Here is a 16220-nt window from a genome sequence, read left to right as displayed (position 1 = left end):
TACTATCAGTTGAAGTTTTAATTTTTTTGGTTTTGTTTCCAGCTTTATGGTTGGTTGGCCAATTTTTAAATTTAGTATTCCACTGTTGTTTAAAATATATGAGTGGTATTTTTTGAGAGGGGATAAACTGCTGATCCCCAAAGAAAAAGAGGCAAATTATGGCCAGCACTATTCATCCACTTTTTAGAATGAGTACATAGAACTTGTTTTTACGTAAGCATCTAGGTGGTTTTTGGTGGTGGTGGTTTTCAGTACTGCAAAAACTGAGATTCATCTAAAAACCTGAAATTGAGTAATATACACCAATCCTCCCACTCTTATCCCAAAAACCTAGCTCGTTTGAATGGGCAAAACGATCCATTTTCCATTTTGGATAGGCAGATGTTTTTAAAAAAATTCTCAGAACTGTTTGCCTCATTTATCAGAAAAATTTAAAAGACGCCTTTAGGAGAATTTCTACTTTGAAATAGAAGACAGCACGCAGGTTCAAGTCATACTTTTAACATGAACTTGTTGAAAGAAACTTAACAATTCCAAAAAGAATTAAACGACTTTTAACTATGTTCCTCTCTAAAGCTTAAGAGAGAGCAAGTTAACAAGAATTTGGTAAACGGTAAAACAACTCTTGTTTGTATCAGTACTTGGCAGCCAACACAGAGCAGGTTCTTCTCTGGAAAACACATTTTGGTCCCAAGTGTTCCTGCTCAGTATCTGCTCCGGACTCCCCCTCTCTCAGAGCGGCTTCCAAGGCGGCCTCCCCTGGGGGGTGCCCTGCGGCCCGACCGGCTGTAGGACTCCCGCGCTGGCGGGTACCCTCTTTCCATGGGCGGGGGCAGCCCGCGGTCCCGGCTCCCCGAGTAGCGGTCGCCGCGACCGCCACTGCCATAGCCGTCGCGGTAGGCATCGGGCGACCATCCGCGGTACTCGTCGTAGCGGCCTCCTCCGCCGTAAGATGGCTGCGGGCCGCGAGCGGGGGCGGCGCCACGCGGGTCGCCGTAGCTCTCAAAGGTGTCTCGGTAGGAGCCTCCGCTCAGGTGGTCGCCGTAATCTCGGTCGCGGCCGCCGTAGCCGTCGCGGTCGCAGTAGCCTCTCGACGCGCAGTCGTCGCGGGCACTGGCGTGGCCGTAGTCGCGGTAGGTGTAGTCTCGCGGAGAGGGGGCGAAGTCGCGGGGGTCGCGGGCGCCCGCGTAGTCGCGGCCCGAGTAGCCGTCTCGGGGCGAGCAGCCCCCCTCCCGCGGGCCCAGGTAAGGGTCGCGGCGCGGGGGCGGCTCCCGCCGAGGCGGGCCCGTGTACCCGTCCCTTCCCCGCGCAGCCGGGGCCCGCCCGCGTCCTCCCGTGCCGCTGCGAGCCGGGCCCGACGGCGTGGCCCTCTTGGGCGGCGGCCCGGCCCTGCGCGGCGGTGGCGGCGGCCCGCGCTTCAGGGGGAGCGGGGCGCGGGCGGGCCGCGCGTCGAAGTCGCCCGCATATCCGCCCTCGTCGGCCGGCCCGCCCCGGGACGGGGGTCGTCGGGCCCCAGAGCCGCCTCGCAGGGCCCTCGGGCGACCGCGGCTGCGGGGCGGCAGCGCGCCGCGCCGGCCGCTCTCGAACGTCGGCTTGGTGGCCTGGGCCACTTTGATGGCCTTACCATCCAGGGACTTGCCGTTCAAGTCTCGGACGGCGGCCTTGGCGTCCGCCGGGCTCTCGAAGGTGACGAACGCGAAGCCTCTGGACCTGGCGGTTTCTCGGTCTTTCATCAGCAGCACCTCGATGATGCGGCCATACTTGCCGAAGGTGGCCTCGAGCCCCTTCTCGTCGGTTTCGGGGCTCAGCCCCCCGATGAAGAGCTTCCCTGGGCGGTCGGCTTCGGCCATGGCGGGTTTCGCGGTCCGCGGCGGCGAGAAGCGAGACGCTGAGGAGACGAAGGTGTGGGCGCAGTGAGAGCCCGCTGTCAAGAGCGCCTCCTACTGGTCGGCTGGTGAGTCTCAGACCCCCAGAGCCCCAACTGCGCCTGCGCAGCGGGACTCGGGGCGACGGTGCCCCGTAGGGTCTGCGAACTCTGGGCAGTTGCGGGTTGTGATTGGCTGGCGCTTCCCCCTGGCTCCCCATCGTTGGAAAGTCGGTTTGGGGGCTTCTGCCCTGGCTTCAGCTTGAACTATTGACCCGAGCGGGCAACGTCTCCAGCGTAGACCCAGTGAAAGCCGTTAGGTGGGGGGGGGGGGGGAATATTTCCCCTTACTGTTAATGACAATTTTGATAATCCTAGTTACCCGCGCCATTTTCAAATGAACACACATCACGTATCGCCTATCAATTGAAAAAATGAACTCAGTATTAGTTTAAAATAGTTCATATGTAACATTTAATAAAAATGAGATTTTCTTTTCCGCACATGTCGGAAGGAAAGCGGTGGATGCTTGGGGTTGGTGGGGGTGAGAGGCGCCAGGGGCCAATCCAGAAGTGAAAGGAGGAGTCACTCTGGGGTGAAGTGTTGGTTTTCTTTATTTACCATTTTCTCCAATTTTTCAGTTTTTAAAGGTTCATAGTTATGTCATTCAAACTGCCCTTAACAAAAACAGACATAGAACGTTGACTTAAAGGCACAAGTAAATTAAAACGTGGAGATCCAATCCCAGTTCCACCTGGGTTCTTTCCTGAGGAGCGCTTGCGGCCCACAAATCAGAACCTTGGAACCTTCTGGAAAGAGGCGGCAGCCTCAGCAAAGCACCGCTGCCGGGGTGTATTTAAGCAAGTGTTACAGCTCATATTTGTTCCTCTTAATATTCTTTAAATGGAGATTAGTGCGAAAAGTAGGGATGAGCAAGTCTGTGCTTGAAATAGCTTTTCTTTACCATATTTATTTAATGTGTTTTGGGGCTGTGCAAAAAGTAGTATAAATTTTTAAGGCTGTTATATAAAAAGCTAATCATGAAAAGTTAGTGTGTACATATGTATACATTCACATGGTTATATGGCTTTATGACAGTACCTATAAAGGATTGAGTAATGAAAGGCATTATAATGCTGCTTTCAGCTTTAATGGGAACACTGTTAAAGTCTTAAGAATTTTTTAACATGCATGAATGGAAGTGTTAAATGCATCGCATATTTCATGTTATGAACTATGGTATTACATTATTATAAAAACTTTATTGTATTTCAATGTAAACCTATTTAGTATGTATGCATTTTCTAAAAAATGATGAATTTAAGCAGTTTACAATATAATAGTGAATCAATTTATTTCAGTTTTGAGACTATGTATTTTAAAATTTTTCTTGATTTGGTTTTTGCAAGCAAATTTCTAAGAAAATATATATTTGTTGAAATTTTCAAATTTTAGTAGAATGTGGTGGCATACACCAGTGATTCCTACAATCAGGAGGCTGAGGCAGGAGGACTGCTGTGAGTTGGAGAGTAGCCTAGACTACACAGTGAGTTCTAGGCCAGCCTGAACGGCATAGTGAGACCGTCACTCAGTAACAACAAAATTTCAGATTTTATTATAGCATTGCCTTATTTTGACCTCTCTTTTCCTCTCACCTTCTCTGCTTTAGTGACAGTCTTTCTAAAAGGTCTTTTGGTTTTTGTTTCTTTTATCTTTCTGTATACTTGAAAAGAACCGAGTCTCAGCTATGCTGATCAACTATTTTGATTTTATTTGGTGGTATTATGTTTATTTTCCTTATGTTATTTTTATTCTAATTTTTTAGGTAGAGCTTTAGCACATTTATAATTTAGCACGTTAATAATTTAAATATAATTATTACTTCTGTGTAAATTTCAAATCTTTCCTATCATTTGTGTATGTGTGTATCTGGAATCAAACTCAGGACCATACGCTTGCCAGGCAGGCGCTGTGCTACTGAGCTATATCCCCTGCTCCTTTTCTATGTTTTTAAAAAAAATTATATGCTAGAATTTGAAGTCACTAAAAACCACACACCCATGTGTATGTGTATGTGTATGTGCATATTAATTACCAGGGACCAGGACTTACCTCTGAGGTGCATTTGTGGCCTACCCTCCACCCAGACATTAAATTGCTGAGGCTAGGCTAAAATTCTCATCGTGCTGGGATTACAGATGTGTGTGAGCCATCATGCTGAAAAACTGTAAATTTACCATAACTGCCAAGCATGGTAGTGCACATCTGTAATCCCAGCACTTAGGAGGCTGAGTCAGGAGGATTGCTGTTTGAGCCCAGCCTGGGAACAAACTGACTTCAAGGCCAGCCTGTACTACATAGTGAAACTTTGTCTCAAAAAGACTAAATAAATACATTTATCATAATTGTATATTTGTCCCATCTTGCTTTGTTTTAATGTACATTTTTGCTTCAGATAATATTATGAGATATATAAAAAAGGAAAATTTCTAATGGAAGTAGGAGTGATTCTTATTTTTATTGTGTGAATGGTTAATACTGGCCTTTAGGTCCCAAAGAAATTCTTTCCATGTTCGTAGTATCCTGAGCCAAGAACTGGACAAGAAATTTGGAAGAAATAGAAAGGATTTACATTTATTGAGGGTAGAAAAGAAATAATGCTCTACAAAATGAGAGCAGACCAATGAGCAGGTTTGCCATGCTCCACTACATTAATGGCTGGCCTTCTATATACTGTATCTCCTATTTTTAGATTGCTTTTCTCCCATGCCAACAAAGCATTTGGGAAGGTTGACCTGTCAGAAACTCATTTGGCCACCCATCAAGTCTAAGCTGACCTATCAAAGCTTTGTTTTTCACAAAATGCAAATAAAGAACTGAAGGTGGCACTTTCTGATGGGTTTGGTGCACAAGTGCTGCAAAGTCATTCTAGATTTTGTGTTCTGCACATGTGTCCTGGGTCTCCTTGATTGACAGGTCAAAGCCATTTGCTCAACCAGTTTTCCCTGCCCTTATCTCCTACCTGAATTATCTTTAATATTTTTATTGAGGGCTAACATAAGCAACACGTTTATAAATTTACTTGCAAAATATTGTTTACCATGTGACTAACCGATATGAAGATGTATGACATTTCCATACCCCGGAAGGGGTTCTCTTATGCCTCTGTCAAAACATCTTCCTCAAGGAGTCACTATGTTCTGACTTAACGTCCACTACAAATGTTATTTATTTTTAAACTTTATATAAATGTTACCCTATGTAATGAACTTTGTTTTTGTTATGCTTTACTGTATTTTTATGATTCATCCATATTACACCAGTAGTTTACTTTTTAGTATTTATTACAGCTATCCCACAACTTTTTTCCATTTTTCTTTTGATTAACCATAAGACCTGTTTCCATTTTGAGTAGTGATTTTTTTTTTTTTGCTCTGGTTTTCAAAAAGTCCCCTGATCTAATCAGTCCAAAAATCCTTTGACCCAGGCCCCAGAGTACATCTGGAATCCATTTACTTACATAGTGCTATATTACCAGCAGTATACAGACTATCGTACATGTGGTGATAGATGTGCATGTATATTGTCGTAGTCAGAGTTTTCAAAGAAAAAGAATATAGGACACGTAATTTATAGGATTTTATAATATTCACCCTAAGAATCAAATGCAAAAGAGTGCAGGAGATCTGTCCACATGCTGGAGACCTAAAGAATCCATGCAAGAGCCTGGATCCCACAGCAATGTCCTGTATGAGTTCAGCTGAAGATGGCAGTGTTCTCCATGAGACCAGCTCGAGGCCTAGACCCCACAACAGTATCTCATGCAAGTCTGTTTCAAAGTTCTGTGCTGGAAAGGCCCAAAGGTCAGTGGTGGAAGCTAGAAAGTATATGCCAGTGGGATGAAGGATCTGTGCGAGAAGGCTGACGGATATGTACTGGAGCTAGGAATCGACCCTCAAGGTAAGGACAAGTTCTCTCACGGAAAGAACCATAGTGATCCTCAGCAACTGTGAAGTACCAGGCTTCTCTGATGATAACAGCTGAGTTCTTAGCAGGAAAGCCAATTCAACAAGCTTCTCCAGGAGGATCAATAAACACATCATCTTCTCCTGTGAGCCAAGAAATGATGATGCTCAAAGTAAGGATCAGACCTCCCCAAAGTGAACCACAGCCATCCTCAGCAGCAATGAGATCCTAAATTCTGATGACGAAAACAGCTGAATTTGGATCAGGAAAGGCAGCACAATGTGCTTTTTTTCCAGGAGACTCAACAGCCCTCCTCTTCCTTTCTCATTCTCTTTAAGCTCTTGGCTGCAATCCTCAGGTAGACCTTCCACATCCAGCACCACACTGATTCAGTTCAGTTGGGTGTTAGATGTTGACTACCAGTTGTCAATCCACCACATGTATCTTGTCTTTGTCCCCTGCTTCCTGCTGAAAGCAGTTTCAGGCTTCATAGGTAGACTCTGCAGTTAGGATAATTAGACAATAATAATAATGATAATAATAATAATGTTAGCTATACTAGGAAGAGGCTCAGATAACAATTACTAGGAGAGCCAGAACCCTTCACCTGCCAAAATGCAAGGCAATAGGAGACAGCCACCCTAAGGACTCTTATTTAATATGTAGGACACACACATCTATGCATACACGTGTATGTGTGTTCTCACATTAATTTAATCAATTTAATGTTGCACCAGAAGCCAAGTGTGGTGGCACATACCTATAATCCCAGCACTCAGGAAGCAGAGGCGGGACAATAGTTGCAAGTTGGAGACCAGACTGGGTTAGAAAGTGAGCTCAAGGCCAGCCTGAACTCCATATCAAAACTCTGTCTCAAAAAAGAAAAATCTCAAAAGACTCAAAAGATTGTACCATATACAGATATGTACATATGCTCCGTTTACTTAATCACTAACTAAACTGCTTTCCTAATGGGCCCACCCTCTTTACTTATTCATTACAAAGAAACAGGAAGGAACCAAGTAGCCAGAAGGCCTAGGTTAGGCTCAAAGAACAATCAAAGCAACAGATAAGATGAACAAGTGTTCACCCAGAGGGGATAGGAGGCACAAGTCCCCAATAAAAGGAGTTATGGACAAGAACTTGGAGGCTTGCAGTGCTAAAGACCCCTACCACCTCATTGTAGCTGTTCTGTTTGTTTTCTTTGTAAAACTAAACTTTTTTTTTTTTTTTTTTTGAGATCTTTAATGATGCAGGGTTTAGAATTACTGGGAGCTGCATTTTCAGTAGAGCAGTGATGTGGCATGGTAAGCTGTTCGCCCCTTGATGTAATATTTTGGTTCCCTGACCTGGAAGATAAGGCTCTAATTCTTTCTTGGATTGAGTTTTATGATCCCACAGACTCCTTGGACAGCAGAGGGATGGTGCTTACCCAACAGAAAACATCTATGGGGACTGAGAGGACAAACAAGGCATCTGGATACTGTAAGTGACCTCTCCTGGGATCTTTAGTCACAGATTAGCTGGGACCAACCCTTTAGGCTGGATCCATACCAAGTGGGCTATAGGAAGCCTAACTTTCAAAATATGCAGTTTCGTTTTTCTAGTGGGCTCTGCAATAGCAACTCTACTGCTTTGGGACTGCAGCCAAAAAGTAGTTAGAGCTCACCCTTGTGGACTTTGAAACTTTTACTATAAACTTGTGAAATGTTATGTAAAAATGTTTGTATGGGCCTTTAGGTAGCTCAGGCTTTAGTCTTTCTCTTATAGGACTCAAAGGAAAAGTGGTTGCTCTTCCAGCTAGTTAAACGCTCTTAGGGCAACTGCCACTCTTAAATTAAAGGGCAGATTTAGCAGAAAAATCTCTACTTGAGCATCATCCCCTGGGCTCCCTTCGGCAGCACATACACTTATCTGTCATCCCTACCTGCGCTGCTCAGGGAGGTGACAGGTAACTCTTTCAGTGATCTTCTGATATGCTCTGTCCCAGAGTGACCTGAGACGGCACTGTTAAAGCCTCGTAAGCCTCCAGTAGGAGCTGAGCTACAGGTTTGAACTTTTCTTTCTGCTAATAAGGTAGACCCCCTCTTCAGATATGTCTTGATACAATTATGAGGGCAGGCGCAAATAAAAGAGTAACTCTTTAGATGCCCTGACAAACTTTTGCTAGGACAAAGATCTAATTTAAAAACCTCCTCTTACTTTTTTTTTTCTTTTCATTCCAGTTCACTGGGAACTCCTTGGCTAGCTAACCCACCTTGTCTCTAAACTGTCCCTCTCTTTAGGTGATCAGACTAAGGCAGCTTGCAATAGCTGTTTGCCTTTAACAAAGAACAGCTATCAAAAAAGTGAGTTACAATTTTGCTAACTAAAGGTACAAAAGAGTTTCAGTCAACCTTTCTCTTGTCATATGCATGTGAGAATAAAAATTGATAAATATGCCTCTAGTAACATGTAATATGTGATTGCTAGACAGTAGGTACAGACTTTAATCTGTGAGATTTTTATTGCTGTTGTTTGAGACAGGGTCTCTCTCTCTCTCTGTAATGCAGGCTGGCTTCTAACTCATGGTGATCCTCCTTCCTCAGCTTCCTGAGTGCTGGCATTACAGGCGTGAGTTTCCATACTTGGCTTGCGAGTTTCTTAAATATATTACAGATACTAGTTCATAAACCTTTTTCAGAGTGGGTTTCAGTAAAGCCTAGCCAGTGCTACTATAAAAAAAAATTGTTCACATGGCTAAAAAACCCCAAAATATCCCAAAGACCTCTCTGTCCTAGGGCCCAGAGCTGAGATTTCTTTTACACTATTGCCTGTCTCCATTTATCCCCAAAGGTGATCTAGATCTCCTCTACAGGCTCAGATTTTCCAGGCTAGCTTGTCCCTTCTGTCACTGTTCTCTTGTAACTTGGCCATTCAGGACAGGGCCCTGGCTGGACACCTTGCAGGAACAGGGTTGGGGTTGACACTCATTCATCCTACCCCTTCCTCGTGCTCAGGGCCCTCATCACCACAGAACCCATCCAGGAATAGCTGGGAGAACCACCACAGGATGGTGTCGGGGAAAGACAAGACAGAGACACACCCCAAGGTGAGCCTGGATCTTGGTGGAGCAGAGCTAGTGGCCAGGGTTGCAGGCTTGGGGGTCACGCTACTACACCTGGCCTCTCTCAGGTACTGGTGCCTGCTTTCCCAAGAGGGGGCGGCTTGGTACCACAGTTGCTGCCATTGCCAGGACTACCTTACACAGTAAAGACTGGCCTAGATGCCTCTCATCTCTTTCACCTTCCATTTTTTCTGTCACCAACCCACTATCTCTAACAAATTGGTTAGATACCTTCAAAAACCTTCAATCTATAGAAAAAAGTGCATCAGGGGACCCCTATTCTGTATTTTAAAGCATCTCAATTCAGGGTCTTGGAATTTTAAAAAAAAGTCAAAAATCCAGGCCAAGCCAGGCATGGTGGCACATGCCTATAATCCCAGCATCCAGGAGGTAGGAAGATTGCCATGAGTTTGAGACTAGCCTGAGCTGCAAAGTGAGTCAAAATCAGCCTGAACTACCCAGCAAAACCCTGTCTCAAAACAACAACAACAAAAACCCCAAAAACAACTCAGGCCACCCCGAGATGACCTTGGCAGGTCATAGTTTCTCAGGTTATATGAAAAAAAGAAACACCGCCCCCCCATTCACGTTGCAATTTGTTTTTAACAGCCATGTTAGCCCCAAACAACATTTGGGGACATAAGGATTACAAAGATACTGATCCTATCCCTAAAGTGAAAGACTCAAATGGGGCATTCATCTAAAATCACACATGGGTAAGGCAGATAAATCCCAACAATGGTTAGGGGTCAGTGAGGAAGTCAAGACTGCCTGCACTTGGATTTCCTGATGCAATGTTCTGGGTAAAGATCTACAACAGGTTGAGCCCTAGACAGGCTTAATTCCTCAGTAGGCAGGAGGAGAGATGTCTAGGTAAAAGCTAACAACCAGGTTGGTTAAAACCTAAACAGGCTTTCTTCCTCATTAGGCAGAAGGGGAGATATTTAGATAAAAGCCTACACAACTGGGTAGATTAAAACCTAACAGGCTTTCTTTTCCATGTCATAATTAAGAGAAACCTTTTTATTCCAATGAGTATAAAAGAGACCCTCACAGTTGGTCTTTCTCTTCCTTTAATTGGCAATAGCCATTCCACCAGATTACCCTTAAAGTACCTTCTTAAACACTAAAGATAACTACATTCCCAGTTTAAAAAAAAAAAAGTGTGGGATAAAGTGGAAAATCACCTCGAGTAGATACCTTAGTGTTCAGCTGACCTGTTTTCAGTTGGTTGCTGTGGAGCCAGTTTCCTTCCCTTATCCTATTGGGGAAGAACCCAACATTGGTGCCCCCATCAGGGCAAGAACACAACCCAGAGAGGCCCCCTCTGTGTTACTCCTTTAAAAGAACACAGGCACAGGGACAAAAAGAAAAAAGGAATGACATGTCCAGACACAGGTTATGTCATAGTTGTGCCTGATTCATCAAAGGCCATGGGCAAAATGAGTGCACTCTGGTTTATAAACAGTTGTCTTATGTGTTTTATCTATCCATCTGTAAATGGTTGCAATGCCTACAGCTATTATATTTAACAATTTTTTTTGCATTGACATTTCCATGGAAAAATAGTTAATGGAATTTTGTAGACATAAAATACTCATGTCTATAATTTAAATTGGCTTTTAGATAAAACAAGTGTCATTTAAGTTAAAGACATGCTTCCATCCAGGTTGTCAGTAAATCGAGACATTGTCAGGACTGGTTTTACAAAGGCAATGCGTATTACGTGTGTACAATAACTTGGGAGTCTTTCATCAATCAAAAGTAACATGTTAATTGTATGACCCAGTTCTCATAGGTCATCCGGAAGACCAAATTTGTTAAAATAGCTAGATGAAGATCCCTTAGCCTTTAGAAATAAGATTAATAAAGCAGCAGCTGCCCAGAAAACAATTATTTCTGCCTTTGTTCACTGAGATCCAGTAATTTCCCTATCCTAGTAAGAGACATATCCCAATAAATATTGATACGTATACTATTGTGTTTATATTAGTTATTACCAAAGGGCTAAATTCTAAGTGTTATTGTAATATTTTTACATTAAGTTTTCTATGGATAGTGTTTTACTAAAAGATGCTCTTAGTACAAAGCTGTATCAAAAGTTTTTCATCTAGCTGTGACACTCAGCTATGAGTTATTGCTGATTCAATTGTATACTAAATGTATTTGTTGAGTGTACAAGTTTTCAAAGATATAAAACTAGAATTCTTTATGGTTGTAAGCTTTTTCCCTAATAGATATCAGCCAATCTTGTGTTCCAGCTACTTGTAAAAAGAGGTACATGTCAAGCCAGCATGCAACCACCAACCAAATGATAATTTTTTTTCAAAACATATGTGATGCTGTGTGTCACTACACTTGAGATGATCAGGTACTGACCAGTCCAGGTGTCACACTAAATATTAAAAGACATTAATAACTTATAAAAATTAGATCTATAGATAGGTTCATTCTTTGATGGCACCCTATAGGTTACATTGAGTAAAAAGTTTCATGTCATTTAATAGCTTGTAATTAGGTAACTGACTAGAGAGCTGTTCTATACTGCTAGACATTCAAACGTGTTCAAAGGTAATGTCATGACCATGATGTTACAAAGCTGTGTGATCACTAATTTCAAGTTTTCTCTGTAAAACCTTATAATTGGTTTGGGGGATAGCTCAGCGGCATAGCACCTGCCTGGCAAGCATGAGTTCATGAGTTCAATCCCCAGTACCGCCCCCCAAAAAAACCCTTTTATAATTGTTACCTGTTAACAAAAGGACTAAAGCCTATATTCCAAGCATATTTAAACAGGAACTTACCTGAGAAGCTGTCAGCCCTTATGACACTCCTGTCATTTAAGGGGCCTGCTAAATAAGAGATTACTTAAAGACCTGTGCCTCATTAATGACACTGATGCCTTACATCTGGTTGTGCCCAGTTGCTGCACTTTGACACTGTATCAGTGGTGGTGGGGCCTTGGGGCATGGCTTCTCCATGGCAGCAGGCTCATGGTGGGCAGAACCTGCCCCCTACAGTGTCTGCCAAAAATCTCTACCCACCACCTCTTACTGACCCCTCTCAGCTTGAAAAATACAGGTTAGTTGTCACCCATTTACCCAACAGGAATTGGACAGAAATGTTAGAGTAGGGAATGTAGGGGAGAGGGCCCAGTAGGTAGCAAAAGATAAAAGCCTCGTTGAACTTTGTTAAGATCAATAAGGAAACTTACCTAAGAGCATTTCTGCCTTCACAGATAGACTCTTTAGTTAAGAATTAGATAAAGGAAAAAGCAAGATTTGGGAAAAGTGCCAGTTAACACAATTATCAGAAAAGTCCACTCCAGTTGGGGTGGATGTAACAGTTGGGGATCAAGAGATAAAGCTGATGTAAGCAGTAGAGTTGAAAGGAAGGAAAAGATGTGTTTTGTTTTTAAAGAAAACTGTGAATGTGATGTGTAGAATAAAGTACAGCACAATGAGAACAACCAGGAAATTAGACGAAAAATGAATTTTTTTTTTTTGTCTTTTTTTCAGTACCAGGGATCGAACTCACAACTGCCTGTTTGCAAGGCAGGCGTTTATGCTGCTGAGCCAAATCCCCAGCCCAGACAGAAAATGATTTAAATTGTGGTCAGGAGGTGGGAAAGCAAAGATTTTTCATTTGGTTTTTACTTATAATTTACTCTTTCACACCAAAGTATGGCAGTGAGATAAAGGTAAGACAGTTGTACTGGTGTACCCTAACTCACCCTTCAAAGATTTTTCTGAATGAAAATGGACAAATTTGGAGTGAAGTACTGACTACCATAAATTTGATTCTCTGCTCATCGAGAATTAACTGCTGTTGCATCTGAGTTGGCTTTAGCCTGCAAAGTTTGTGTTAGCCTGGGTCTGCTCCCCCCACCTCCCAACCCCACCAACATTTGGAGGAAGCAAACCCAATGGCCTCATATATGCTAGACAAATGACAGTTTACACTTGGCCCTTGTGATCTTGAGCTGCCACCCAAGAAACCCATCCTCTTTGCTGGAAAGATCTTGTATAGTCTCAGAAGGATCACATCTGAACCCAGTCTCTGCTATTCTTGCCAAGATGTGTGAGGAAGTGTTGAGGCCTCCAGAGCACCCTGGCTGCCAGATGACCACCACACTCAGTGGATTCTGAGTGATACCACATGGAAGGTAAAGAAATGCTCACCTGAACTCTTAATTTACCAGATCGTGAAATTTAATCAAAAGGTTATATTAAGCCACTAAGTTTTAGGATGGTTACACAGCTTTACCTAACCAGAATTGTCTTTCACAGAATTTTATTGTGTCACATTCTTGCTCAATGAAGGAACCTGTTTTTAGCTCTAACCCAAATAATCTTTTATTTTAATTTAAGATTCTTTGACTTCAGAAAGCATACACTGCAGAGGGAGATTCACAAATGTTAAATGTACCTAGGAAGTGCTTGGAATTATTTAAAATGCTTGTTCCCTACTGTCTTCACCCAGATGTTCACTAAGCCTGGTGTGGAGCTCAATAATGTACATTTTAAGATAGACATCAAGCGATGTTGACACCCATGGTCCCAAAAACATGTAGAAAGGCATTCTAATAAGATGACACTGACAGTGAGGCTGTAAACTAAGAAGCCACGGCTGTGTGAAGGAGAAGGAAAACAAGGTATCTGAGTCTTCTCTGGTGCCAGCCTCAAAGTGTTTCTAAGCTATTTAAGTTCTTAAATTCTATTTCCAATTAAAGTTACAGTTCTCAGAGAACTTGGTTTTTCATTTTGTTTCAGCCTCTTAAATATGGGCAAGTAGAATGGATGTTTTATAGAGCAATGACTAACCTATATCTAATAGATGTCAAGTGCAGTATCCCAGGAAATAGAATATCATAGATGCCAAGAATATCATAGAAGACAAGAACTAAACTCCTTGCAACTTCTTTTTATTTTTTAAATCAAATCATAAACTCCGCCACCAGGACCCATATTCATTATAATTACTATAAAAAGGCATTATGGCCAAGTTCGGATTGCTAACTGCCACAGCTTCCAGCAGTTTCTGTGATTCCTTATCAAATGCATCTTTGCACAACCTGAGAAAACACAAAAAGCATGTCTTTTTCTGCACTCTGTTTATCCATAGCCTTTACTCTGAGGGCTTTTAAAAGAAAAACCTGTCAAAATAGAGTATATTGACATGAAGGGGACACGGGAAAAGGAACTGAAGAATACAGTGAAGTGAATAACAGAAGTTAAGAGAAAAATGGGATAAATAGAAATAGATTAACATTGAGGCATCCTCCAGGAGCCTTCTGTCCAACCAGTAGTAAGTACAATGATCCAAATAGCTAAGACATTGTTTATTATGCTAAGTACTGTTCCAAGTACTTGGGCTGTACTAACTTAGCAAACCTCACAATAATGCCATAAGTATTTTTTATCATTTCACCTATTTTATAGATAAGGAAAGGAAACCTCTACTGGATTCCTAAACATTTAGTAAGAGGCAGGGATAGGATTCAAATTCAGTGAGTCCAACTCCAGAGTGCCCAACTCTGAACTGCACTTCATTTATTTCTTAATATTCCCAAGAGCCAGAGTCAAGTTGGTTCTGAGACCTACCAATAAATGAATGGTCCCCCAAATCCCTCACTACAGGAAAGTTCCTTTAGAAATCACTCAAGACTTACCCTAGAACTTGTAGCTTACATTCTGGACATGTCAAGACTTCACATAAAGTCCTAATTCCTTCTCGGCCCAATGTATTCTGTGTTAGGTTGATTTTTATCAGCTTTTGGTTGCTGACAAGAGCAGAAGAGAGATCCTGACAACACACAGAGGTCAAACTACAGTATTCCAGCCTGTAGGGAAGAGAGATGAAGTTTAAAAAATGACTTCATGACAGCAAAGAAAAGAGATCTATGGGCAGAGGATAATTACAGAAACTAAAAAATGAACACAGGGTAAATTCAAGGACCACAAGTAGTTGTAGTATCATTATTAGGTATTTGTATACTGAACATACCACTTCCTAAATCAGCAGTGATAATTCAGTGACTGAGAAGCCTACTACTACCAAATACTCTATGAAACAGGCTAATGTTTAAAAACAATAAGAGGTCTCTAACATATCATTGATGCAAATAAAAACTTATAACCAAAGAACATCTTATACAAAGATAGTCAAAATTCCACAGCATATTTCAAACACAGATCAGTTGCCTTCACATGGGAAGAATGACTTAAGAGATAAATTAACCAACAAGAAGGTCCTTCAACAAGTCAATGACTATATAAAAACTGAGAAAGTATGTTTAAACTCTAGTTTCTGCACCTGATCTTTCTCCAACTCTAATTTTCACCTTCTATTCACTTAACCATCGAACAATTGGGTATATAGGTTCTGAACATATAAAACTTTTAAAGTTGTGGCCCACAGGAATTCAGGTTAATACAGAAGACATAATTATAACATGATGTATATAACTATGATACAAAGTACACTACAGAAAAAATACTGTTAAAACAAATCTAATGTGAGATTAGGACTATACCAGGAAGCATAACTTTAAATTTATAGTTAGTAATAATTTCAAGTTATAGAATCACAAAGTGAAAGAAGCCCACTATTAAAATGGAGCTTCTAATTTTTTTGAAAATTTTAATACTAAAAGCAGACATTTGGTCAACAGAATTATCACTTTTAATTAACTGATAATATAAAACAGACTAATGCACAGTCTTAAGAGAATATCTAACACTAGACAATGTGTAAAGGTTTATCTAATTCATAGTTTAGTTTAAAAGCACAGGGCTAACATCTGCTCAGTTCTTGTGAGGGTCTTCTGCTACATCACAACATGACTGCTGCATCATGGTGGGGATGTATGCAAGACAGAAATCACAGCCAGAAAGCCAGAGATACTCAGGAGCTAGACTTGCACTTTTATACCCACGGCTGAGGGAGTTAGTCCTTCAGTTACTATGCTGATTTACTTTGGAGGATGATGCCCTCAGCGACCTAATTACCCCTCCCCTCACTGGGTCTCACTTCTTAAAGGTCATTATTTCAACACTGCCACACAGGGGATCATGCTCCCAATCACATGAACCCTTGAGGGACACAGTATTCAAACCCTAGTATATAGCAACTTACAACTCATTTTTTTCAAGCATGTTATGGGACACATTCAAAATCTGATTATATGTGGTCTATGAAGCAAATGTCAAAGCTCAAAAAATTCACATGCACACTACCTTAGCTCAATGGTAGAAATTACATATAAAAAACCCCTTCTATCTT

The 16220-nt window shown here is 42.0% G+C and overlaps 2 protein-coding genes across 4 annotated transcripts in view; both read right to left on the bottom strand.

The window, feature by feature from the left end:
* Positions 1–485: 485 nt before the first annotated feature.
* On the bottom strand, positions 486–1968 carry Rbmxl2 (RBMX like 2). Its single transcript, XM_063256655.1, has one exon. It carries the CDS (start codon positions 1848–1850, stop codon positions 705–707), a length of 1146 nt encoding a protein of 381 aa, XP_063112725.1. The 5' UTR covers positions 1851–1968; the 3' UTR covers positions 486–704.
* Positions 1969–13844: 11876 nt separating this feature from the next.
* The window catches only part of Nlrp14 (NLR family pyrin domain containing 14), a 28304-nt gene continuing 25928 nt past the window's right edge, over positions 13845–16220 (bottom strand). For all 3 annotated transcript variants that reach the window (XM_063256654.1, XM_063256653.1, XM_063256652.1), the window contains 2 exons: positions 14608–14778; positions 13845–14010 (listed from right to left, as the gene is read on the bottom strand). In XM_063256654.1, coding sequence (XP_063112724.1) covers positions 13878–14010; positions 14608–14778 — 304 coding nt within the window. In that variant the 3' untranslated portion in view covers positions 13845–13877. The remainder of the gene's footprint in view (positions 14011–14607; positions 14779–16220) is intronic.

Source organism: Cavia porcellus, unplaced genomic scaffold (assembly GCF_034190915.1).
Source record: "Cavia porcellus strain 051 isolate PalLab524CR breed Dunkin Hartley unplaced genomic scaffold, mCavPor4.1 scaffold_9, whole genome shotgun sequence".
Taxonomy (NCBI): Eukaryota; Metazoa; Chordata; class Mammalia; order Rodentia; family Caviidae; genus Cavia; species Cavia porcellus.
This window is presented reverse-complemented; position numbering and strand designations above follow the sequence as displayed.